The sequence below is a fragment of the Misgurnus anguillicaudatus genome, chromosome 14 (assembly GCF_027580225.2).
Source record: "Misgurnus anguillicaudatus chromosome 14, ASM2758022v2, whole genome shotgun sequence".
In the NCBI taxonomy this organism is placed as follows: Eukaryota; Metazoa; Chordata; class Actinopteri; order Cypriniformes; family Cobitidae; genus Misgurnus; species Misgurnus anguillicaudatus.
The window spans coordinates 32,521,348-32,549,024 of record NC_073350.2 but is presented as its reverse complement, the minus strand read 5'-3'; the positions used below and the strand labels follow the sequence as shown (position 1 = coordinate 32,549,024).

At 37.7% G+C, this 27,677-nt stretch overlaps 1 protein-coding gene across 3 annotated transcripts; it reads left to right on the top strand.

The window, feature by feature from the left end:
- The first annotated feature begins 1,516 nt into the window (after positions 1-1,516).
- On the top strand, positions 1,517-27,530 carry per3 (period circadian clock 3). 3 transcript variants are annotated; one of them, XM_055183938.2, is made up of 24 exons: positions 1,517-1,768; positions 6,015-6,045; positions 6,146-6,516; positions 6,668-6,730; positions 7,059-7,216; positions 10,903-11,021; positions 13,171-13,372; positions 13,460-13,511; positions 13,591-13,730; positions 13,857-13,935; positions 14,042-14,148; positions 14,529-14,685; positions 14,786-14,894; positions 14,973-15,101; positions 15,189-15,297; positions 16,780-16,921; positions 18,311-18,447; positions 19,478-19,663; positions 19,769-20,029; positions 20,106-20,791; positions 21,303-21,495; positions 23,451-23,649; positions 24,035-24,185; positions 24,263-27,530. In XM_055183938.2, the coding sequence occupies exons 3-24, from the start codon at positions 6,197-6,199 to the stop codon at positions 24,398-24,400; spliced, it is 3,837 nt and encodes a 1,278-aa protein (XP_055039913.2). In that variant the 5' UTR covers positions 1,517-1,768; positions 6,015-6,045; positions 6,146-6,196; the 3' UTR covers positions 24,401-27,530. The 3 variants fall into 3 exon arrangements, with proteins under 3 accessions (XP_055039913.2, XP_073732456.1, XP_055039916.2); XM_073876355.1 differs by having other exon boundaries at positions 6,015-6,516; positions 15,189-15,300; positions 16,786-16,921; XM_055183941.2 differs by lacking the exons at positions 1,517-1,768; positions 6,015-6,045; positions 6,146-6,516; positions 6,668-6,730 and having other exon boundaries at positions 7,078-7,216; positions 10,848-11,021.
- Positions 27,531-27,677: the final 147 nt, after the last annotated feature.

The following is a 27,677-nucleotide window of genomic DNA, read 5'->3' as shown; positions in this document are numbered from 1 at the left end:
CATTTTAACGCACTAAGATAAAGTTTCACTTTGTTTTCTGTAGCATTTCGCATATATCCTTTTATTGTCCTCAATGAGGAAATTTGTTTCTACTGTACATGTGTACATAGCACAATCACAAAAATGACACAGATCATTTATTTCTCGACATGTAGTAGAAAAACACATGAGATAATCTATAAATGGCAGATTTTCTTTAGCTGGCTTTCATGGATATTGGTAGTCTTTTGCATAGCATTTTCTTTAAACCTTTCATTCTTCACAAAACAGATAAACACCTCTTACTGTCCAATATTTGTAGCTTTTCGAACAGTGAATCTGATTTTAAAGAGTTGTCCTGACTGAAACATTTTTGAAAAGCCAGATTTTCGTGTAGGGCTAAGTTAGGATTAAAGTTATTCTCATAACATATATGGGTACGATATTAAAAATAATTGGATCATATTAGGGAGATTTTAACTAGTAAACACTTTATCGATAAATCATTTGCACAATGCAAATGTTTTGCTCTTTTTTAACTTTTGCATTTATCCATATGAATAGACTGTGGTATACGGTACTTGATTTAGTTTAGCATTCTGTAGTATATTATAGTAATACACTTTGTTAATGTGTATACTATGTTATTCTGTATGAATAACTATAGTGAATTGATAAACTGTAGTAAACACTGTAGCATACTTAAATATTAACTATGGAAAGGTTCAGAAACACTAGGAATTTTACTATAATTTACTACAATGTAGATCAGTGGTTTTCAAACTGGGGGCCGGGGCCGCGAGATGGTGCCAGGGGGGCCCCAGTTTTATGACATTTTATGAAATGCATTAATTTATCATGAATTTTTTAATTAAATAAAAAAATAAGGCTACTAACCAAAAGCACTACTTTTTTGTATAATTTAATTTTTTTTTATTAAAAGGTTGAGTTTTAGAACAGTTTTTTGTCACAAATTTTCTTTGGGGGGCCGTGAAGGAATGCACCGTACACAAGGGGGGCCACACGCTGAAAAAGTTTGGGAACCACTGATGTAGATCACTACACTATTTTTTCATTTGAGATCTAATTTGTACTTTGTACATACAGGAAAAACTTCCAGACAGCCCTGCGCTCCAATTAAACGAGTCTGAACAACCCAGACATAATTTACAGCGATTCACCTCCTGATCTACTTTCGCACCCCGGTCAATGACGTAACGCATGGCGTCACTCAGCACCGTAAGCGGCTTACAAAATATAAATATTTGTTCAAACACACATTTGTCAAAGGCCAAAATGCATGCATACATGCCTACGAACAGTGTCACCCAAATCCCTTCCTAAATAAACGTTAAAACACGTCGTTAAAACTCGCGGTCTCCACCGTTACGCCATTGTTTTCATCGAGCCGTTGTGTAACATGGGGATACACGTGAGTTCAGCAGCAGCAACAACATTGGCCGCGCATCGACCAATCAGAGCGCGTCGATGGGCGGAAACTCGCCAATGGGCATAGAGTGGGTGTGGCTCCGTCCAGCCGAGCTCACGTTGGAATGATGTGTTGCGCTCCGGCGGAATAATGGAGGGACACATGCGAAACTGGAGCAAGTGATGGCGAATATTAACATGAATTAAAAAAACACCGTAAATTGTTTTTAAGACTGGAACTGTGGATATAATGTTGTAATGATCTTCAGTGGAGGTTTAAAAAACAAGAAGCACAGGAAGAAGTTCACGAACGCACGAAGAGCTTATGAACTTCTAATCTATCTCACTGCTGTGAATGAAGGTATATTACACTTCAATTACATTAATAATGCTCTCTATCACATTTGTATCACATGCACCTGTGCTTCATTAAATATAAAATGGTTTGTTGGAGTGTTTGTGTGTTTGTTTGTTTTTTAAATTTCACGCCTTATGAATGGTAATCAGCGCTTCCGTACCGCCCATCTAACTTATGTTTATAATGTTGTTATTATTTATTTATACATTTATAGTTATACATTTATAGTAATATTGGACGTTGTATGTAAGATACATGGGTTCTTTCGGGTGATTTAAGGACACATCTTTGTCTCCGCAGACTCGTGTCGGTGCATGTGCATGCGCGTTAGTGACACAAGGTAACATTGGCTCGTGTGTGCGGATGTTACATGAGTTATGCTTGTTTTATTGCATAATAAAATGAAAGTACAAACATGAACACTGCTATAATAAAATAACAGTAATACAAAATTAAAATAAACAGCTTTATGTTAAAAAGAAAAGCATGTTACAATTATTTTATAATAACAAAATTTAAATCAAAGGGATATTGGGCTACATTATGGCTGGATGTTAGGATGCTTTATTATTATGCTATGTTTGTCCAAAATTATTGCATTTTTAAATGAGAGTTTCATTCCTTATATGCAGCTTTCTCAAAATCATTCTTGAGCACTTAGAAGTTTAGTGTTTATCATGGGATCTTGTTTTGTGAATATTAACCACCTGTTTGTGTGCTGTATATACTGCAGTAATGTCTGAATCAAACAGGGTACCCTATGAAAAAAAACAGAAAAGATTTTCGGTTGGAACTATGAAATTATTTAAATTTTTTATTTTCCAGACCAGGAAAAATAAGGTACATTTCTGTAGTAAATAATACTAATTATTGTAGTTTTGCTCTTCTCTAAAATATGTCATATGATATTGCTGTGTGTCAAGGCTTGCATACAGACAGTAAAACTTGCTTGTAGGCCAGTGTGATACAAACACTGTAATCCCATAATAACTTAGATATTGAGTCTATTATAGATATAAGCTTTCGTTTTTTAGTGTTGCGATACCACAACAAAAAAAATCACATGAGTTCTTGTCACATGTAAACACGTATTACATCATACAGCAGGAAACAGTGTTTGATTTATGAGAACTAAACAACAAAAAGCTGTTGAATGTTCTCACTTTACATTGAGTTATTTGCCAACTTTAGATAATACAGATGATTATATAGGAGGTGTATAATTTACATAATTCAATAGTTTCACTTTGCCTGTTTGTTGAAACCAGAAGACACGTGATGATATATCTAAACATGAACAAAACAAGCTGATTGGTTGTTTTACATGTCACAGGTGAGGTACTGACTTCCGTAGTATTTGTTTTTCCTATTACAGAAGTCAGTAATAAACAGTTGTGTGCTCACCATCAATGATCAAAATATTTTCTTTTGACAGATTTATTTTTGTGTGAACTATCCCTTTAAAGATTTATTACCCGACCTACTGCTGCTCTGTAGTACCTATTTTAAGACCAGACAGAATTTACGCAGCCGGGTCTTTACCCTTGTATGCGCAGATGTGACCTGATCTTTAGGTTTATTTTTGGCAAATCCTGTGTAACAAGGCAATAAGCACAACTGGATTTAAATAGTATCCCACCTGTGTGTGTTTGGGTCAAGAGTAGCCAGACTTTAATACTGACGGCAGGAGATACATAGCCGCTTTCATTGGCCAATGGCGGCCCAGTAAGTCCTCTGATTGACAAGTAAAGCAACCAGTCACAGTTGCTTTGTTCATGTTTAGGAATAGTTTAATTTGATATTACTGGGTCTTATGGAAATCCAGTGGAATTTAACCAAGCAGATGACTCTTTGTTTTGTGTGTGTTATGCATCAGACGTTTATTCACCTGTGTGGGACTTTTAGACGGAAACTAGTGAACATTTAGCAACATGCCACCAACCATCCAGCAATGCATTCTTAACGCCTTAGCAACCACATACAGTCACACTGTAACCCCAAAAGCACTCACCTTAGCAACAGCATAACAGCAACGTGGAAACCACCCACAGCAACCTAAAATTGTGGTTGCACGTTTTGCACTCACAACAACATGTAGAAATCTGATCTGAAAGTGGTTAGTTCAAGCACCTGCTAAATGAATTAAGTATAAGACATCAACAAGTGTGTGTTTTTAACCATCAGGACCTATTGACAGGAGAACTGATTATGTAAGATGTTGAAAAAAGTCTGATCTTCCTGATTCACACACGCGTGCACACGTACACATACACGTACACATACACGTATACATTCAGCTTGCTGAATAGAGTCAGACGGTTATGTAATATGCTTTGAGTCATCGCTGTTTTTCTGCCTGTGGATGATACCATCAGCCTGTTGTTTTGTTTTTAAGCATGAAAAGTGATATGATGATATTCACTCTTGGGCATGTTGTACTGTGTGCCAGAATCAAATGTTTTTGTTTATTATTGTATCGGTTAGCAGACCAGCACTGCCAAACTGAAAGCCTAAGCTGGTTTGCAGGTTTTAAATTATTAAGCTGGTGTAGCAGGCTGGTTTTAGAGAGGTTTTTGGACACTTTTTTTACCAACTTAACTACTTCCATTTAAACCAGTTAAGACCAGCCAACAAGTCTAGGCAAGCAAACTTCCAGCCTAGTCAATCTAGCTGTTGGGACCAGCCTGACCATCTAAGTCCAGCAAAAAAGTGTCAAAACCCCTCTAAAACCAACCTGCTAACCAACTGAGATCAGCCAATCATCTTAATTTGGTTTTAGCTGATCTATTCAGTAGGGTGGGCAGTATATTGAGTTTTGTAGATAAATCAGTATGGTTTGATATGACCCTTATTTTGTGCAACAAAAGCATTGCCAGGAATGTAAACTGAGGTCAGACGTTAACTTTCCAACCAGCTTGCATGTTGTGCCGCTGTATATTATCAAACAGGGAGGGAAACCATGTCTTTAAGTTTTATGTATTATCACACGCTGTTTTAAACCATTTAACTGGCACAGCCCTTTTTAAGTGGGGGGCTGAAAAGTTGATTTACAGCTTTTAATTAATATAACTCTGGCATTTTTTTGGTCTAGATTCTTGGTTAAAGAAGAAACTTTAAAGTTTTTCACGGAAGTGTCTGGAGGTGAAAATATTAAATTAAAATATTCTTATATTTATACATAAAATTATAAAAATGAAAATATTTCACATCAGAAATGCTACAAAATTTAATTTTAATTAATTTTTAATTTAAGACATAAGTTTAGTTGTGATTCAAATTTCAAGTTAAAATCATACAAATATTTTTTTTACCAACAACGGCCACTAGGTGTCAACGGTTTGCTGCATACTCACAAATTAATAAATTACGGTCACTGCATTATTATTACTGCTAAAAGGTTTTGCAATGCTTTCCAATGATATATAGTTTGTCAACATTTTTGAAGATTTATAATAGGATATGGTGTTATGAATATATAATAATTAATATGCATTTCTATTGGGGGATCATTTAACAAAAAAAGATGTCCTTGAAATATAAAAACTACATTCTGAGAGCTTTCCAGTGATATATAGTTTTTCAATGTTTTTTTAAGATTTAGAGTAGGGTTTTAGTGTTATCAAAAAGATAAAAACAAATTGGGCCCACCTGTTACCTTTAGAAAGTGAATCTCACTACATCAGTTTTTTCCCAAAAAGTACACTCTTACTGTGGGTTCACATCAGACGCGAGTTCAATGATTTGCGTGAGTAGATTACATACAAAGTCAATGCGAAGACGCAATCAGACGCATCCTTGCTTGTCGCGATGCGAATGACGCGATATGGGCAGCGTGTTTGCCCCAAAACACGCACTATTCGCCTCAAACGCGTTTTCGCTCAAGTTGAAAATATTCAACTCGAGGGAAAAATTAGCATGACACGAAGTTAAATCCTGTGAGTAACGCGATGCCCCGTGTTTGGTGTGTACGTAGCATTAGAGGTTTTCTATCATATATAGTTTGTCAAGATTGTTTAGGTAATCCTGTAAAGGTAATTGTGACACCTCGCATGAGGCTTTGACTTGCATGTAAACATTTATTTTACTTTATCGTGTATCGGCATTCATCTCAAAATGAGAGATGAATTTTTGTCAACATCGCCCAACCCTATAACAGACTTGACTTATTTTTCATTAAATATTTGCGTTCTCCAAAAAGTATATTTGTTTCGACATTACGTTTTTAATATTTTTTGTGTTTCTCTTCCAGTGCTCCGCAAACTCCATCGCCATGGAAAACTGTACGTAATACCCGTTCAGATTTATCCTAAAAAAAAAAGGTAAGATGATACGCATGGATTTTGCTTCAGATGAACATTGTTAATGTGGACCAAACCGCAGGAGCATCTAGATTTAGGAGCGCAGGGTCAATAGAGGACAGCAGGTGGGGGAATGCCAGGAGAAGACGACTTTCCCGATGGAGAAGAGGAAAACTCTTCTCCAGGCTCCAGCGAGCAGGCAGGGCAAGCGGACCAAACGAACATCGGGCAGGACCCGAGCACCAGTGGACCCGGCTCAGGAGAGGAGGAGGATGGCGATGAACGGCGTGGAGGCGAACGTTCAGGAGGGCAGCAGGTGCAGGATGATGTGGATATGAACAGCGGTCATGACTCCAGCAGCTGTAATGACAGCATCGGTGGATCACGACATCATCGCTCATCCTCGGCCAATTGCAGCCCCGGAAGCACCACGGGATCAGGGAGCACCAAGAGGTATACACGGATTGCCTAGTGCAGATACAGGAGTTTTTTTCTCCTAATGGTAATAACTGACATTATAGATGAAGTCTCTATCAGGTTTGTAAGGACTAAACTAACATGGACTCCTGGTTCATTTAAGTTCTTCTCTTTTCTTTAACATCAGCTCAAAATCTGCTACTGGTTCCTCATCATCCAGTTCCCACAGCTCTCATCATACAGAGTGCAGGTAAACTAACACCATCATTTGCTTTGATATTTAATTTAATCAATTTTATGTGACCAAGTATGTTTTCAAATATATGTGGAGTTACTAATAAAGATCATAGGTTCAATCCTCAGAGAAGAAAGATGTTAATATAATGTATAGCTTGAATGCACTTTGGATAAAAGCATCTGCCCAGTACATCAATAAATGAAAAAAAGAGAAGCAAACCCTCACTCTAATGTCAAACTTCATATAAAAAGATGCAGAAATGTGCATAAGTCTATAGTCTTCTATTAATGTGAATCTAAAGAAGATATGAAGTCATACATGTGTTTATGTGCGTGTGCAGTGAGCAGACAGAACACGGCCGTGAGCAGACGCACAGAGAGATGATGCAGACGGTCCAGGAGATGAAGAAGCGTCTGCCGTCTGAGAAGAGGATGCGCAGTAAACCCAGTACTGTCGAAGCTCTGCACTATGCACTAAACTGCGTCAAACAAGTCCAAGGTAAACACACACACACACAGAGTAGTGTAATAATGGTGGACTCTTTTGTTTAGTTTTTCCTATCATATCCGTATTTTAACTCTTTCCCCACCAGCGTTTAAAAAAAAGTTGCCAGCCAGCGACAGCATTTTTCATGATTTTCACAAAAGTTTAATGTCTTCCAGAAAAAGGTTGTCTTTCTTTAAATATATAATCATGCAATATATCAAATAAAAAGAACAGACCCTATGCTTTCCAAGAAAAAAAGATTTGGCTTATAATTTTATCATATCTTATTACACGGCTCTTTGGAATGCTTGATTCTGATTGGTCAGTTGAGACATTTGCAGGTTCGTTCTTTTCAAATAATAACCGCTCCAGAGTAATAACGCATAGCCGGTGCTACTTGTATGTTTTAAATCCCTCCGCACCAACAAAGAATACTGTTTGGCGCCATCTTGTGACAAACACTGGACAACCACAATTAAGAATGGAAAATTTTGACATTAATTTTAACATGTACGGAAAAAACAAAACATTTAAACAGTGGATAGAAGAGCGAACAACAACAAGAAACGGAGAGCTTACTGAGACTGAACTTGACAAAATAGAGCATGACAGCTACGAAGCCAACACACAAAAAATACAGAATGGGCATTAAAACTTCTCAAAGACTGGCTAAAAGAGAAAAAAAATGGAGACAAACAAGTATGAAGCAGAGGATCTTAATAAGGTATTACGATCATTTTATGCATCTGTGCAAAGTTTTGCGGAAGTATAAAAATGTTAATTTAAAACAAATATGCCAATAAAATGTTTCAAATTCATATTCATGTCCAGTTTTTTTTCTTATGTGGCAAGTAGCCGTGTAATAAGCCGGATAATGTAGAGGCAGCCGGTAGTTATCGGGTAAATAAGCCCCTTCAGTGTGATACAAGACCCTCGGCTTCGTGTCGTGTCCTGATCACACTGTCGGGGCTTATTTCCCGATAACTACCGGCTCCCTCTGCATTATCCGTTACATATTATATCCTTTTTTATACCCTCTCAAATATGAGTAGGTTTCTTTAAAAAATCCCAAATTTTGAGCAAAAAGCTGAGATAATTGCATTTTTGAAAAGGACTTTTGTTAGAGATCAGATTTCGAGTGATGATCAAAACATACACAGAGTTTTTACTGTTTTTGGATCAGTGGATGCTTTAGTGTTTTATAAGTCGGGTAAAAGCGCCACCTAGTGGATGATAGCAAAAATATGGATTGCCTTAAAAACTCATCAATGGCAGGGAATTGATTTCTGGAATTGTTGACCAGATAACTCGTCAATGGTGAGAAAAGAGTTAAAAAGTAGCCCATCATTCAAAAAGCTGCGTTAAGGTGCAACCAAATGTGGAAAACCCAAACCCTAACCACCACAACTCAAAACCATATTGGACATTTAAATTCCTCCTTTTCCTGACCCCATCCAAGGTGTCCCTCTTGTTTTCTGATTTTAAAACATACCAGTTATGGTTTTTGTCAAGTTTTCCCCATTCCCTCCCCTCTGTTTGGATCGTAACCCGAAGAACTCCAAGGTTCATTTTAGGTAATTGTGGTTGGTTTTAAAGGATTACTCCACTTTCATGAAAGAAATCCCAATATTTTACTCCCCCCCATGTCATCCAAGGTGTTTATGTCTTTCTTTCTTCAGTCGAAAATAAATTACGTTTTTGAGGAAAACATTCCCAGATTTTTCTCCATATAGTGGACTTTAGTGGACCTCAATGGTTTGCAATGAAGCTTCAAAGAGCTCTAAACGATCCCAACCGAGGCATGAGGGTCTTATCTAGTGAAACGATGGTCATTTTTGCCCAAAAAGTAGAAATATGTACTTTTGAACCACAACTTCTTGCCTTGCACTAGCCTTGTGATACGCTAGTGCATTACGTATGTGCATCTATGGCTCTAGTGTCATATAGTGAAAGAGGACTTGCTTCAGTGTTGTTGTATGTGGAATGATACTAATTAATGTCTTTGTGACAGTTTATTGTTTAAATTGGTCTGTAAGTGTGCATTTCACATATGTAATGCGTGACATTTTAACGTTATTGTGTAATAATAAGTTCGCGCTTGCACGTCTCATCGCTAGTGCAAGACAAAAAGTTGTGAGTTAAAAGTACATCTTTTTATTTTATTGGCAAAAATGCCGATTGTTTCGCTAGATAAGACCCTTATGCATCTGTTGGGATTGTTTAGACCCCTTTGAAGCCGCATTGAAACTGCAAACCGTTAAAAAATCCACTATATAACACAAAAATCCTGGAATGTTTTTCCCAAAAAAACGAAAATTTATTTTCGACTGAAGAAGCAAAAGACATAAACATCTTGGATGACTTGGGAGTAAATTATTAGGATTTTTTTTATCAAAGTGGCGTAATCCTTTAAACTTTCATTTTTATCCTTAATTTATAGTTGTGCGCGTATAGCTCTGCGTAGCCTGACGTGCACCTCGCAAACATTTTAACAGCGCGTCAAATCTACGCGGACCGCAAGCGCCGTGATTGGTCCACCAGAACCCCACCCGTCAGTTAAAAAAAACTGCGTCATAGGCATTTCCGTTTGCGATGGTGAAAACAAAGATGCGCCAAGTTGAGGAGGTATTTAACTCAAACTGCAACAAAAGTCGCTGTTTATTTACTTCCAACATTGCTGGTCTTCTCAAAACATACACAACAAGTTGCTGTTTCTTCTTCGTTTGTGGGTTAACTTGCCAAGCTTCTTTTACATTGACAGGACCTACGCACGACTATAACGAGCCCGATTCCTTTGGACTGACTTGTCAGCTAGTTGTGCAGCCAAACCACCACCAATTCAATCATTAAAGTAGTTTTGCACATGAACTCAAAGCAATAGGTTGGTGTAGTGAATGGCATTAGAGAGTCAGATTAAGATCTACAGTAGAAAGTCTTTGGTTATGTAACAGTTTCTGCAGGATGGGCGGATCCGTTTCACCAGTCACTCACATGTAGTAAAAACCCTTCTGGATCTGTGTTTACTTGTGTGCACATGTCTATTTCCTCTTGTTTTGTTATTACTGTATTAAATGTATTTTTAATGTAAAGCTCTTTTGAGGAGACGTCGGCAGGTGCCGAAGTTTTTTGGATGATGTCATCCTGTGCGTCATAATGTTGAATGATTTTGACATTCAATACCACTGGAATGTGGTGCTGTGATCTGCTTTCGGCTGTAGGCCCAAACTTTACTTTTCCGACTGTTTTAAACATTAACATTTTTGTTGGATGCTTTAGTTAACTTTGCTTGATGGCAAAATCAGTCAGTATGTAACTCCATACAATAGCTTACATGTGTAAAAGTTATAGCACAATAAAAATGTGGCTTATTTTTATGTTTTTATCAGACAGAACCTATACAAAATGTGTATCTTCATCACACGTTTCTGCCTGGCTAAGTTTCAGGTTTCCACATGTAAATGAGCCAACGTCCAATTCTGCCTTAGATTTGCTGCTGTAAATCTCTGCCGATTAATTTTAATATTTTAAACTATTTCTCAACTTGGATTTGTATAAATGTCTAACTTTGGACATTAGAAAATAGTAGTCTCTCTATGATTTAATGCATTTGTGAATCAGCTCATCTGTTGTTCTGTCCAAACAGTGTCTGGTACGGTCACATGCTCAGTCGGTTCTGTTCTCTTTACTGCCTCCTGCAGCAAACAGCGAGTACTACAACTTACTGATGAGCAGGGGTGTGGAGGAGAGGAGAGACGCGACTGTGTGCACACTAGAAGAGATGGAGAGGATCACATCAGAACACACGCTGAAAAACGCGGTACATACCTGCTGCCTTTACTCTGATACCCTTAAATGGTGTTTTGGGGTTTTCTAATCCAAAAATAAAAATTTGCCTATATTTTACTCACCCTTAAACCATCATAGGTTTATATGACTTTCTTCTTTAAGCCAAACACAGTTTTACTTATATTAAATATGATCCTGGCTCTTTTCAGATTTATAATGGCACTGGATAGTGCCCCACTTTTAAAACTCCAAAAGGTCATCAAAAACTAATCCCCATACAGTTATAAAATTTCTTCTGAGGTGAAGCCATGGGATTTGTAAGGAAAAGTTTATATTTTAGACTTCATAACTTTATACAAAAACCCATCACTTTATCACAAAAAACTGTATGGATTAGTTTTGATTGATGGGTGTGCTTTTTGGAGCTTTGAATCTAATGCCATTATAAAGCTGAAAAGAGACAGGATATTATTTAAAAATAACTTTATCTGTGCATTCACACCAGAGGCAAATAAAGCGAATAAATTTGCATCATTCACATGTCCATTTTGCGTCATTGGTGCGTGAAATGTGCGTCATTCGCTCGTGAAATTCGCGTCATTCGCCTGTAAAAATTGCGTCATTCGTCGCGTACACTTTGTGTCATCCGTCGCGTGAAATTTGCGTCATTCACTGTGTGAAATTTGTGTCATTTGCTCATGAAATTTGCGTCATTTGTCATGTACAATTTGCGTAATTCATCGCGTAAAATTAGTGTCATTCGCTGCGTGAAATTTGCGTCATTCACTGTGTGAAATTTGTGTCATTTGCCCATGAAATTTGCGGCATTTGTCGCGTAAAATGTGCGTCATTCGGCGCGTAAAATGTGCGTAATTCACCGCGTGAAATTTTCGGCATTCGCCGCGTAAAATTTGTGTCATACGCCGTGTGAAATTTGTGTCATTAGCCCCGTGAAATTTGCGTCATTCGGTGTGTAAAATTTGCGTCATTCACTGTGTGAAATGTGTGTCATTTGCCCATGAAATTTGCGTCATTTGTCACGTAAAATTTGCGTCATTCACTGTTGAAATTTTTGTCATTTGCTCATGAAATTTCCGTCATTTGTCATGTAAAATGTGCGTAATTCACTGCATGAAATTTGCGTCATTCGCGCGTAAAATTTGTGTCATTCGCTGCGTGAAATTTGTGACATTCGGTGTGTAAAATTTGCGTCATTCGCGGTGTGAAATTTGCGTCATTCGCCGCGTAAAATGTGTGTAATTCGTTGCGTGAAATTTGCATCATTTGCCGCGTAAAATTTGTGTCATTTGCCGCGTGAAATTTGTGTCATTCGGCCCGTGAAATTTGTGTCATTCGCCATGTGAAATTTGCGTCATTCGTCGCGTAAAATTTGCGTAATTTGCTGCATGAAATTTGCGTCATTCGCCTGTGAGATTTGTGTCATTCGCCGCGTGAAATTTGTGTCATTTGCCCATGAAATTTGCATAATTCGTCACGTGAAATTTGCGTCATTCGCCACGTAAAATTTGCGTCATTTGCTGCGTGAAATTTGCGTCATTCGCCACGTAAAATTTGCGTCATTTGCTGCGTGAAATTTGCGTCATTCTCGTGTGAATTTTGCATCATTCTCACATGAAAATTGCATTAGCTAGCTTGTAGTCTCAATATGTGTATATATAGCTCAAATTGAGTAAAGAAAATTTTTTACAACTTACCAGATTGTCCGACCTCCTCACTCACTTTCTTCCAAGCAAGATCATTTTTATTCCTGTTTTTATTAAAGTATGAAAATGTGTCGTATAACGTCGTGCGTCCACAAACAGCGACAATTATTTTGTTTGTATTTCTGTCTACACTCTTACATGATAATCACATCAATTGGTTAATGTGGTGTGAATATCCATCAAAGTTCAGATTTCTCAACTCGCGCGATTCATGCACGTTGAATTTGCGCTGCGTCATTCGTGCAAATAGCGCCACAGGATGTCTATCATGTCTTTGCTTAACATGCAAATCACTCGCGCTTAATGCTTCATTCGCGCCTGGTGTGAACGCACCATAACTGTGTTTAACTTAAATATATAAAACCATATACACCTAGGATGGCTTGAGCGTGAATAAAATATGGGCTCATTTTCATTTTGGGCTCATCTTCACTAACGGTTCTCTGGTGTTCACAGGACACATTTGTGGTGGTTTTCTCTTTGACTACCGGGAAGGTTGTTTACGCGTCAGAACAGGCGTCCAGCGTGCTGCACTGCAAGCGCAAGTTTCTGGAATCTGCAAGGTTTGTGGAGCTGCTGTACCACCAGGACGTCAACGTGTTTTACTCGCACACCGCGCAGCCACGTTTGCCGCCCTGGCACGTGGGCACAGACAGCGGTGAGTCGCTCGAGTTTGTTGCATTCTTGTGACGTTATTGGTTGTTAAAACTTTACGTTTACATTTGTTATCTGTCTTTCTCTGCAGTTGCAGTTTTGTTTGAATGCGCCCAGGTCAAATCTTTCTTCTGTCGAATCAGGTCAGTGCGTTTCTCAGTATCACCTGCACACGTGCTATGTCTGTATACATGAGGTTAATATTATTGTTTGTTTGTTCAGAGGAGGGAAAGACAGAGATGGAGAGATGCGCTACAGTCCGTTTCGCATCACGCCGTACCTGCTGAAAGTTCAAGGGTCGAGGGGAGAACCAGAACCGTGCTGTCTGGCCCTGGCTGAACGCATCATCTCAGGATATGAGGGTAAGTGTTTCACATCTCCAGTATAGTTTGACTGTATTTGAAGTACAGTATGCTATACAGTTTGTTTTATTGTTTGCACCGTGGCACTATATGAAATTGATTTTGTTTCTTGTTGTTTGTCTCCAGCCCCACGCATTCCTATGGACAAGCGGATATTTAGCACAACACACTCCCCTGGCTGTATATTTTTAGAAGTGGATGACCGGTAAGTCATTAAAAAAAATTTAGCTATAAAAGATAACATTTTATTTTTCTATTCCTATGCTTGTTAGTTGGTAATAAAAAACATGCTTGTGTGTTTGTGTGTGCAGTGCGGTGCCGTTGCTCGGTTATCTTCCTCAGGATCTGATTGGTACCTCAATGCTGACCTGTTTGCATCCGGATGATCGTCTGCTGATGCTGGCCATGCACCGCAAAAGTACATATAATATTTTCTTCTCTTCTATTCGCAGTGATTTTTAAGTCTCTGTCCAGGAAACGATGCAATGTAGGGATGCATAACGATTAATCGCGATTAATCTATAGCAGAATAAAAGTTTTTGTTTACATCATATACAGTATGTGTGTGAACTATGAATAATAATTATGTTTATATAAATACACACACATGGATGTGTGCATATTTAGAAATACATAATTATTATTCACAGTTCACACATGTATATGATTTAAACAGAAACTTTTATTCTGCTTTAGATTAATTGCGATTAATCGTTATGCATCAATTAAATGAAATTAACTGTATCCAAATTAACTGTTATTGCTTTTTCCGTAAATTGAATCTTGACTTTTCCTCAGTCCTGAAGTACGCGGGTCAGCCTCCATTTGAGCATTCGCCCATCCGCTTCCGCTGTCAGAATGGAGACTACGTTACTTTGGACTCCAGCTGGTCCAGTTTTATTAACCCTTGGAGCCGCAAGGTGGCCTTCATCATCGGCAGGCACAAAGTTCACACGTAAGCAACACCTCAAGAACACCGTTCGTGTCATTCATGTTGGTCTATCCAAACATACATTATATAACATAAAACTGGTTTGTATGCATCTTTACTGCAGTGGACCGTTGAATGAGGATGTTTTTGCTGCAAGGGATAAAGCTGAACAGGCGGTCATGTGTGAGGAAGTCAAAGAGCTTCAGGCTATGATCTACAAACTCTTCCTGCAGGTAAGAGATCGTACAAACCCACACCGGATTTAACACAGATGAAATTAAACTGATGCGATCGTGTCTTTTTATGTTTAGCCTGTTCATAACAATGGTTCGAGTGGCTACGGAAGTTTGGGCAGTAACGGCTCTCATGAGCATTACATCAGTGTGGCGTCATCCAGCGACAGTAATGGGAACCTCTGGGAGGATTCACACCGAGAACCAGTACGACAAACCATCGTTCATATAACTTTTGTGGATGTACTAATTTTGGGGTATTTTGATGGATTTGCGTTTTTTTTTTTTTTTTAGATGACATTGCAGCAGATATGTGCTGATGTCAATAAAGTGAAGAACTGGGGTCAGCAAGCGTTTCTCGACTCCAGACAGAAACTTACACCGCTTCAGCCAGCCACTGCAGTGTGGATATGCATTTCAAAACACTTTCTTTATACATGCATGCATCAAAAACTATATAACAGCACAGCTCATCTTAAGGGGGCATATGTACACCAAAGTGTTTAAACATGGCTAAAACACCAGTCATACGCCAATTGCACTGCAAAAAATTATTTTCAAGAAAAAAAATGTAAGTCTTGTTTTCAGTAAAAATATCAAAAAATTCTTAAATGAAGAGTTTCGTTGCAAAACGAGATAAATCCATTTTTTAACATTTTTGTCAAAACATGTTTATTATTATGTTATCATGTTATTATTTTGTTTTATGGTGCTTCTTAGCTGTTTTTTTTAAGTTATGAAGGTTTAAATCAAAACAAAACAGCTGCAGTTGCATTGAAATTAATTGGAATGCACAACCAAAAAACAAGATTTCTGAACAATTAAAAAAATGGTGGTTATCTCGTTTTGCAACGAAACTCTTCAAATATGTTTTTTCTTGATGAGCAAAACCACCCAAGAACATAAGTCTAGTTTTTTGACCAAAAATATCAAGTGTAAGTGATTTTGTGCATAAAACAAGCAAAAAAAATCAGCTAATTTTTCTTGATTTTTTTTCTTGAATTTAGTGTTTAAGAATTTTTTTTTTTGCTTTCCCCATTGACAGATTTGTTTGCTTGCACACAATCACTTAAATCTGATATTTTTGGTCTACTAATACTAAGATTTTTTTCTTGACTTTCTTACTTAGTATTTTTTCTTGTTTTCAGTCGAAATATCTAAAAATTCTTAAATCAAGATGTATTTTTTTATGAGCAAAATTACCTAAATAAGTCTAGATTTTAGGCAAAAAATATAAAATTTAAGCGAATTTGTGCTTAAATCAAGCAAAAAAAATCTGCCAATGGAAGAGGAAAAATGTTTGTGTACTTTTTTCATAAACACTTAATTCAAGATTTTTTTTCTTATTTCATTTGCAGGTTTTTTGCTTGATTTAAATTTAATTGGCTTAAATTGTATATTTTCCATGAATTTGTATATATTTTTACTAAAAACAAGACAAAAATACTAAGTAAGAAAATCTTTTTTTGTGGTGTATGTAATTTTTTTGGAGCCAATAGTGAAGTAGGCAGCACTTCCCTTTGGCGCCCCGAGTTTGATTCCCGGCTCATGGTCATTTGCCGATCCCATTCCTTTATCTCTCCTCCCTGTACTTTCCTGTCCTATCCTCACTCACTGTTAAAATAAAGGCAAAAAAATTGCCACAAAAATAACTTAAATTTTTTTAATTTTCATCACTAGATTTCGCTAAACTTGATGATGCGTGTATCTGTGGGAGTTGTAGTTTTCAACTTCATAATCGACAGGAATCGATTTGACAGGACTCACAAATCATGTTTATGGATGATGTCTTGACTTTAAGTCACCTAAACTCAAACTAACTAATTCAGAAAAAGACAAGCAGATTATGATGAGCTGTGTTTGATAAGCCAGTATGTGTTTTCAGCAGTGTCAAGAGGCAGCGGTCTGCCCAACAGCAGTCCGAGTTTGGGAATCAGAGATCATCTGAAGCAGTCTTTACAGGAGGCCAGAAAACAACCGCACATTCCTTCCTACCAGCAGATCAACTGTGTGGACAGTATCATCAGGTGAGTAACAATGTTAGGGTCACAACTAAACATTTTAAAGCTGGAATATAGAGACATGCCGCTCCTCCTGCTCCCTCAGGATTCTGTCTCGCTCCCACCCACTCCCATAAAAACAACATATTTTTGTTCCGCTCCTGCATGCAACACTTGTGATAAGTCACGCTAAACACACAAAAATCCTGCAGGTATACATAGCTTTTTTAGTATGTTTTTGCCCACTCGTCTTTTAATATAAAACATTTTTCCTCACACATGAGCATCTGCCGCCCGCTCCCCCTCACACCCATCAAATCTTGTTCCGCTCCACACTCTTTGCTTTGGGTCTTATAGGTCATTTGGTAGTGCAGATCTCTAATGCAACACATAGATTTAAGTTAAAAAATTGATTGACCAAATACATAAAAAACTGAAAACTATGTCTTTAGCACAATTCACAACTGTAAGCTTACAATAATGAACTATCTTTTTAATTTTCGGTTACAGATTCATGGGTCACTATACTGTCTTTTGACTTCAACCCACATAAAGATACGTATACATAAAATAACCTGCAATGTTTTGTTGTAAAACATGGGTCTTCAACAGGGGGTTACGGAGACCCTTGGGGGATTGTGGTGGTATTACTTGGGGTCCTCCAAATATTGTTTAAATGTTTGAAAAATGAAATTGGGCATAAAACAAAAGAGTCCGCTCTATGCTGCCCCTGTATTTATGTAATTCAATGGATTCAGTGATGCAGAATGACTTTGGGACTTTTTTTAACTTGATTTGGCTTGTCGTGTTAATTTAGCCTATTCAGGTATGTTCTGTATGCTATTGTGTATCGTGTAAATAACTGTTAATGTTACTTTAACATGTACGGACGGACACCTATTCAGCCTGCTGTTCTGTGTGCTATTGTTTAGTTTAATAACTTGCCTTTCCAGATTAAATGTCTGTTGTTCGGCTTGGATTTTGTGAAATAATTTTCTAAATAAACGCGACGTATAGTCCACTGCGACTTCTATGTTTTTTCCTCTTCAAAACGCATTTTTGACGGATGCGACTTATACTCCGGACTGACTTAAATAACATTTTAATGTAACCATCATAAAAATATGTAAATCCAGTCTTAATTTGTTTCATGCACTGAGGGGTTAATGCTCTTCCTCTCTATCCATTTAAGGGGTCTTTGGCCCGAAAAAGGATGAAGAGCTCTGTCTGTTAAAAATTTTTTTTGTTAGAGCCGATGGTTTAGTGGTGCACACGCACATCTCCTTTGCTGATCATGTACCCCACTGTCCACACTGTACTTTCCTATCCTCTCCTTACATAATGTCTATCAAATAAAATAAAAAATGGCCTAAAAAAATAATGTATTTATGGTGTTTTCTATCCATCTACCTACAGATATTTGGAGAGCTGTACCACATCTGCTCTAAAACGAAAGAGTGAGTCTCGGTCAATAGCTACCTCCTCATCTTCCTCCATGTCTGAGGAAGATAAACCACCAGCAGCCGCACATGAAGATCCTGCCAACACTGATGGTAAGAACCATTCATGTCCTTCCTTGCATCACGATTGGTTATGATTCTGAAACAATCTGTAGTAAACTGAACAAGGAATAATCGGGTAATTCTCACGAAAACTTGGTTTTAAAAATGTCAAGCATGAAAATGTAAAAATTGCTTAAATTTACTTTTTTCCCACCAGACATTGAAAAACAAAGTCTGGAGTAAATAGGAACATTAATTTAAAAACTTTTACTTATCATTTAACACTTTTTGTAACATAATTAAAAAAATTAGTCCTAAAAAATCTCATTACCGCAACAGTCAGAAAACATCAACACTGACATATTTTCAAAATGACATGACAAACATGAAAGAACATAATTTGGAGATTCTGCACATGCATTTCAAATCAAAGTATTATGCTTCTTTTAATTAAATTAACATTTAATAAGCATCTGTTGCGGTAATGATAATCAAAATGTCGTGTAAGCATTCTGACAAGACAATATTTCAAATTAACTGTGAAAAAAATGAAAAATTAAGCAACTGGTCCATGTGCTTGGTCACTCAAAATCAAACTTTATTAAATTTCTGTATGTGTGCTTAAACTGTTCTCAAAAAGTGTTGCGGAGGATGAGAACATCAGGCATGGACACATAATTTTCCTAATTTTTCTTCATTATTATTAAACATGAATATTCAGTAAATACTTTTTCTGTCATCTAAAGTAGTCTAGCAAAACATCCATTTATTTTTTTTTCTTAATATTTTTGTGTTAATTTGATTAAATTACAACATAACGCATGTTTAAACACAGCCGGACACATTGCGGTAATGAGAATTTCAGCAGAAAATAAGATAAAATTTACAATAATAAATTCTTATGTTGAAATCACACATTGTGCAAGGTGTAGAACACAGTATTGTGTTAATTCTGAAGTTTTTTAATGTTACTATATTACACATTTTAAAGCTAAAATCATTAGTGCCGTGGTGTTTCAATGGTTTCGTGAGAATCACCCAATCAGATTATGACCATGACACTGACTTCTTCATGTTACAGAGACTGCCATCGAGGTCGGCAGGGTGCTGGACAGTCAGGTGTCAGCGAGTTCGGCCACGGCAGCTGCGGTGGTTGGAGCTCCGCTTACGGACATCACGCTGTCCACAGAAGCCATGAGCGTGGTGTCCGTCACCAGTCAATGCAGTTATAGTAGCACCATAGTGCATGTGCCACAACCCGAGTCAGGTGAGTGCCAGTTACACCACAGATATTTATTAGGTAATAAGATGTCAAAAAGCGGCATTTATATAAGACAGCACAAGAACATTTCACAACTCATACTTTTTCCAGAAGTCACTGCCTTAGAAGACGCTCCAATGGGGAGCGAGCCAACAGACTCCGCCCCCACCCCTGCACGCCCCGCCCCCAGTACATCCTCAGCAGCTCAGGAGGAGTTATTGGTTGTGGGACTCACGAAGGAGGTGCTGTCGGCCCACACCCAGAAAGAGGAGCAGCAGTTTGTGGATCGTTTCCGACATCGAATCCTGCAGAGTCCCTACAGCTCATACCTCGAACAGGACAACAGCAGCATGGCCCACTCCCATCACAGAGGTGTGTGCATTATTTATTCAAACCTTTTCATAATTACCTTTCGCACTTCTATCACCATATTTTTCTCCATGCTCAGGTGTCCGACCTCCAAACAAACACAAGCGACCCAAACCAGAGGACTCATCCGACAGCTATGGTTCACAGCCGGGCAACTTCTGGTCACTTCCCAGGCCCACAGGAGCTCCGCATTCCTCGTGGCCTTCCTCCGAGTCATCTCAGCCTCAGCCATCCAACATCGGCTTTGTGCCCCCCATGCAAACGACTCCATACTTTACAGTTGCGCAGCAGTCAGGGATGCCCATGATGGTTCAACCTGACCAGGGAGTCCAGAACCTCCAACCCATGAACCCCTTTATGTTCGTCCTACTCCCTGGCTACCCCACCTACCCTCCCAACTTTAGCATGTATCCCCAGGGTATGCCTGTCGCGGGACCCGGGTTTGTTCCCCAGCCCCCCTATAATATGGGAGGCTACGTCCTACCCGGTGCCCCCATGCCACAGGGGTCTCCATTGCAGGGGCATCTCGCAGGGTTCTCCACCACAGGAGTTGGAAGGCCTCAGGGTGCCAACCCAGAGGTCGATTCGATACCAACACCTTGGTTTGGGGAAGACTTGGATGCAGCACAGCCCACGGCTCTCTTTTCCAGCTCACGCTCCAGCTCGCCGATCCAGCTCAACCTGCTTCAGGAAGAGCTGACCAAACCCTCAGAACCACAAAACACCACCGGTCCGGAGAGTCTGCATGAACACCATGCCAAAGCGGTGAGACGGGAATGCTAGTTCAGTGGTTACCATTGTCATTAAATCAACCTGATCTTAAGAGAAAACTCAACTATTTCATGAGGTGGCGATTTCGTATGAATTCGTAAATGTAGTAGGCTTCGTGAAAATTTCTATTTGGCATGTATTACCTGTACCAGTCAACGTGTGACATCGCCAACTACTGGCCTGGCATGCATATTGCAGCATTTTTAGTCATTTTTGCGTATTCGTGTAAATGGTGATTGTTTTGACAATGCCTTTCTTTGTATGTAAAAAATGCACAGGAAAATGTTTCCAATTTTGTACACTGTTGTCATGTAAATGTACCCAAAATACATATACAGAAAAGTAGATACAGCCTACTTTTCCTTTATAGACAATATAAATTTTCAAAATAAAAGTCAAATCAAGATATCAGTCGGAGATCACGCATGTTTTTTATATTTCCTGTTTTTTTTTAATAAATTATTTGTCAATGTGTTTTAATAATGAATGAGGTCTCTGTACACAGGACGATGTTCCCAGTGATTCGGGTAACCAGGACACTCATTCTACCTCCAGTGAAATGCTAGACCAGCTCCTACAGGAGGACGCCCGCTCAGGAACCGGATCCAACGCCTCAGGCAGCGGCTCTGGAGAGTCCGGAGGGTCTTTGGGGTCCGGATCTGGACTCTGTTCTAATGGAACCTCCACCAGCCATACCGGTGCTGTTTAAAATCACTCAATTAAAAATGTTTACCATTAAATACTATATTTTTTGTTAAGAATATGGTTTGGGTTAAAACAAACGGTGCTGGGTGGCACTAAGTGTGGTTCTTGGCTCGTAGTCATGGAGGAGCCATTTTTAGTGCTAAATAGCACCTATAAAAAACCATACGGGGGTCATATAGCACCACATATGGTTCTACATAGCACAATATGGTTCTACACAGGATCAAATAAAAAAAATGAATTTCAAGAAAAAAAATTCTTGGTATTTTTGTCTTGTTTTTAGTAAAAATATCTAAAAAAATGTAAATTAAGATGCTTTTTCGTGATGAGCAAAACGACCCAAGAAAATAAGTCTAGTTTTTGGACCAAAAATATCAAATTTAATTGATTCATCCCTGATTTTGTGCATAAAACAAGCCAAAGAGGTCTGCCAATGGGGTAAACAAATTTTTCTTGAATTTTAGTGTTTAAGAAAAATGTTCAAGATTTTTGCTTACCCCATTGGCAGTTTTTTTTTTGTTTGTTTCACTTGGGTTTTATATTTTTGGTCTAAAACTTTTCCTTTTTTTTATTATTTTCTTGGGTCGTTTAGCTCATCGTCTTAATTTAAGAATTTTTAGATGTTTTGGCTGAAAACAGGACAAATATTCTAAGAAGATGTTTTCTTGAAAATCCTTTTTTGCAGGGTACACAGGTACTTCATCGGTGCTGTGTGGCACTTGAAGTGGTTCCTCTGTGATTACGAGCCAAGAGCCACTATTAGTGCTATTTAGCACTGTTTGTTTTTAGGTGTAGTTTTGCTACTTAAAAAGTTGAAAAGTTCACTCATTCATCTTTTTTCCACATTTTAGAATAATAGTATACTTATCAAAACTATAAAGTAGCACAAATATAACTTTAAGAATTAAGTTGTGATTAAAAACATCCAAAATAAATCAAAACTATTATACTTTATCATTTTCAATATAGTCACCCTTTGCCTAGCCCTAGAATTTGCAAAATTTTACTTTTTGAGACCTTTAAATTATTTTTAAATAGTATTGAAGGGGCTCTTATTGGCTACTTTTTTATCATTATTTGCTCCATTAAAAAAATTCAAAATAAAAGTCCTCTAGAATTTAACTAATTTCCCACCAGCCTTTAAAAAAAAAGTTGCCAACAAGAATTTACATAAAATGCCTTCCCGGAGACAAACAAGATGGGGGGAAAAAAAACGTCTTATCCAATCTTCATTTGTTTTCTTTTTATAACCTCTCAAATATGGGTAGGTTTCTTAAAAAATACAAAATTTTGAGCTAAAAGCTGAAATTATTGCATTTTTTTAAAGGAATTTTGTTAAAAGATCCGATTCAGAATGGCTTTAAAATCATACACAGAGATTTGAATGTTGAAAATTAGTTTTTGCTTCAGTTTTTATAAATTGGGTAAGAGCGCCATCTAGTGTATAATAGCGAAATAATAGATTACCGTAAAAACTCGTCAGAAAAGCGTCATTGGCAGGGACATGTTTTGCCTTATTTGACGAGGTAACTCGTCAATGGCTGGGAAAGAGTTAATATAATGGCAAGCATATTTCAGTCTACAAAAGTATTTTTAAACATTCAAACTTGCACCTTCAGATTGAAAGATCTGATCATAAGTAACACTTTATTCCAGTGTTTCCAAACTTTTGAACGGTAGTGTATTTTTCCCATTCAATTATATTTCAGCAATTGTTTTAAAGGAATTGTAGCCCTAAAAATAAAACTTAGTATTTTCTCATTTATGTCATTCCAAACATGTTCATAACCATAAACTTTATATACTGTATCTATATATGAAGCAAAAAATGACCAAAAGATATTATTATCTGAAATCTTCCCCCATGCAATGATGCAAATTTTGATCAAATGTAACTTGGTCCTTGTGATGTCATCAAACTGACGGCCAGCTTTTTCCCGCTTCACAGGCAGCAGCAACAGCAGCAAGTACTTCGCCAGCAACGATTCATCAGACACGTCGCGAAAAGCACGGAAGTCCGCGGAGGTCCAGGAAAGAGACCGTACGACCTTCCAGAAGCATCCGCTCCTTCAGGAAGACAACCCGCTGTGGAACATGATCAACCAAACCCCAGAATCCGTCATGATGACCTATCAGATCAACCCCAGGTATCAGACCCCTCACCCAGATCCAAAGAACATCTTTCTTTCTCTATCTCTCTGAACCGGGGTTCCAGCTCAATCCTCTGAGGAACCAGAGGGAAACATGACATTTTGAGCATCTCTTTCCACAGGAGAAAGAGAGTGCTGCCCGGCTTTCGTTGAGGTAGTTCTGATCAAGCTAAATGTCTCATTTCACTGTCATCCGTGTTACCCTGAGGTAGGTGATTTCAGGCGACGGTACACAATGAGACCCGTGGTTATATATAGAGGCCAGGGCAGGTTCGCATAGATGAGCTGGTCGTACTTTGATGTTTCAGTCAAAACCATGGTGTGTGTCGAGATGCAAAAAGCTGCGGCAAGTTTTATATTCTGTGTACGGATGTTCTTCCAGGGATCAGGCGCAGGTCCTGCAAGAGGATCGGGAAAAACTGCTTCTGATGCAGCCCATGCAACCCTGGTTCACCCAGGAACAGAAGAAAGAGCTGGTTGAGGTTCATCCGTGGATCCGGCACCGCACGCTCCCGCAGGAGATAGACACACAGGTAATGCACGCTAAAGTTTTAGACTTATAAACTTCCTGTCATGTGCCGACTCTTACATACGCTCCATCTAATCATAGGGATGTGTAAGTTGTACCAATTCTCCCATGGAACCAGGAGAGGAACTTGCTCTTCAAAGCGACTCTCCAGACCTTCCCACGCCTGACAGCCCCTCTCTACGAGAATGCTTGTCACATGACACCAGCACAGATACCTGATCGCAGTACCAAAACAGTTGATCTATCATCTTTGGACCTGATGGACAAACGGTCACCCACGTCATAACTCTGCCCAAAGACACAAATTATATACCATCACAGGAGACGTCCAGTTTTCATTCATGTGACCTGCAGTCATCATTTCTCCACTGTTTGCAGACTATAGACCCCAACAACTGTGAAGATCTGACTGTGATTTGGCACTGATGTCGTATTCATCCCTGTGTTTTAGAAATTTGCCTTTTTTATTGTTTTTCTAGAAAAAAGTGTATTATATGAATGTGTTCTCCAGCGTTTCTATGATATTTAATACGACCGACTGAAGCCTACATCTCATCGGCTGTGGGGAAGTGAGCCCTTGTCTAATGCCTGGCAAGATTTAAGCACCAAGCCTAAAAGCATCTATAGATGCACAAGATAAACTAAAAAACTCATTTGTACCCAGTTTCACTGTCCACGGTGTAAAGAAAAATATTAACTGATATTTATTTTACAACTTCATCTCAGTCTTGTGTTGGTCTTCTTTCGACTTAAGGGGGTCGCACACCGGACGCGTCTACACTGCAAAAAATGATTTTCTTAGTATTTTTGTCTTGTTTTCAGTAAAAATATCGAAAAATTCTTAAATTAAGATGCTTTTTCTTGATGAGTAAAACGACCCAGGAAAGTGGGTCTAGTTTTTAGACCAAAAATATCATATTTGGGTGATTTTGTGCATAAAACAAGCAAAAAAATCTGCCAATGGGGTAAGCAAAAAAATCTTGAGCATTTTCCTTAAACATTAAATTCAAGAAAATTGAATTTTCTTAAAACGCTAAATTCAAGAAAATTTTTAGAAAAATTAGCTTACCCCAGTGACAGATTTTTTTGCTTGTTTTATGCACAAAATCACTTACATTTTATATTTTTGGTCTAAAAACTGGATTTGTTTTATTGGACTGTTTTGCTCATCAAGAGAAAGCATCTTAATTTAAGAATTTTTAGATAGTATTTTTGTCTTGTTTTCAGTAAAAATAAGAATTTTTTTTCTTGAAAATCATTTTTTGCAGTGTAGGACAACTCGGAGGTATCGTACAACGGAAGTGCACATTAAATAGTGCGAGCGTAGTCAGATAGGGTCTACTTCAAAATGCAAAATATTCGTAATAGCAGCCAATGTTAATCGCTAATGATTTGGGACAAATATGATGTTATTTAATGTTAAACTATGTGAGTGCACTGCAAAAAATGATTTTCAAGAAAAAAAATCTTAGTATTTTTGTTTTGTTTTCAGTAAAAATATCTAAAAATTCTTGAATTGGGATGCTTTTCTTGATGAGCGGAGCGACCCAGGAAAATAGGTCTAGTTTTTGGACTAAGGATATCAAATTTGGGTGATTTTGTGCATAAAACAAGCAAAAAAATCTGCCATTGGGTTAAGCTTATTTTTCATGGATTTAATGTTTAAGAAAAATGTTCAAGATTTTTTTGCTTGTTTTATGCAGAAAATCACTTGAATTTGATTTTTTTGGTCTAGGTGCTGGACTTGTTTTCTTGGGTCGTTTTGCTCATCGGGAGGGGGCATCTTGATTTGGGAATTTTTGGATATTTTTACTGAAAACAAGACAAAAGCAATGTGTTCGATTTTTTTGTACGACTCCCTTTACTTTGCCTGTACCTATTTTTTCATCCCCATTTAAACAAAAAAGTTCATATAAAATTGTCTTGAAGATGTGATGACAATCTTTCACTTGAGAAAATGTTTCCCATCTAAAGTGAATATTTGAATGTCAGTATTAATTTAATTTTAAATCATATTTTTCTACTACATATGTGACCTGAGATATGTATTGATCTGGTGTAAAACTTAAAATAATGTTGGTGGATGCAGGCATAACATGAATTTTACTAAACCTGTCGAGAACCTGTCCAGTTTATATTTCACTTTAAAATCAAAGAGAAAAATAACAAAATTTACGAAGAGCTCAGATGCAAAAGCTGCTAAACGCCACCTCTGTCAAAATGTTCATATACGTTTATTAAATACTTTCACTTCAAATCTGCTTAATCCCGACCTCATGCCACACAGAAATACTGGTTTGTTGGGAGAAACTGACGAATGTGAAATAACTGTGGATCACATTTAAATTTGCATCTCTTGTGAGTACTTGGACCTGAATACAACATGAATGTGGCAGCCATGTGCATCCGTAATGTGTGTTTCAGTTTCTTTATTTATACCTTTTGTATTATTGCGTTCATTATTTGCAATGCTTCTAGTTGCATCTTTAGTGATTTTGCAACTGTTTATTATTGCTAGTCCAAAGTGTATTTTGTTTAGAAGTGGAGGTTTTTGCCACAAAAACATGAATGCACTTAGAGGGTTTCGCAGCGAAGGACAATCAAATTTGTTTAATACCAATGAAATGAATAAAGTGACATTTGTGAAAATTGGACATTTCAAATACTGAATAATAACTTTTTCATTGCCATTAAAGCAAAATTACTGAATCTAAACACAAGAGCCTGACATAAAATTTAAAACCGATGCACTTAGAGGGTTTTGCATCTAAACTCTTCATATTTTGCATAAGGGCAATGAAACCTGTTTTGGGGACTGTTAGGATTTGTTGATTTGAAAGCAAGGTACAGTAAAAAAAAATTCAGGGGTAGGAGTCAAAGTGTTTTGTTAATACTGGGGTGAAATGTGAGTCTTTACATCATACATTACAGAACAGCTCATTCAAAATTTCTTATGTCCACCGTACAGTAAATCTCACCAAACCCCTGACCTCTCTTTTGATATACTTTTAATTTATTTAAAGGTGTACAGTATGTATCAGAAGTGATGTGTGTGTCATTATGAGATGTGTGTTCATGTGGTGTTCACTTGTCACAACTAGAACAAGTTTTTAGGTGATGTCCCGCAGGGATCAGATTACAGAACCATCAGTCCCATAAAATAAATTACTTCTGTTTTGTACAGTTTATATCAGAAATACATTTTTGTACAGTTTTTAGAAGAAAGCAAATGTAAATAACCGTATAATGTATTTTACTTGTATAAAAGAAGCCATTTTGTCTTCAATTCAGGGAAATATTTGTGACACCACATGATGACTATATGAATAAAAGACCACGGTGACTTGAATTTGTTTGTTGTTAAACATAATCTGCATATTCCTTAAAGAGTCTTAAAGAGACACTTTGAAATATAGAGGAGATATCATAAAAATCTGACTTTTTCCATGTTTAAGTGCTATAATTGTGTCCCCAGTGTTTCTATCAACATAGAAAA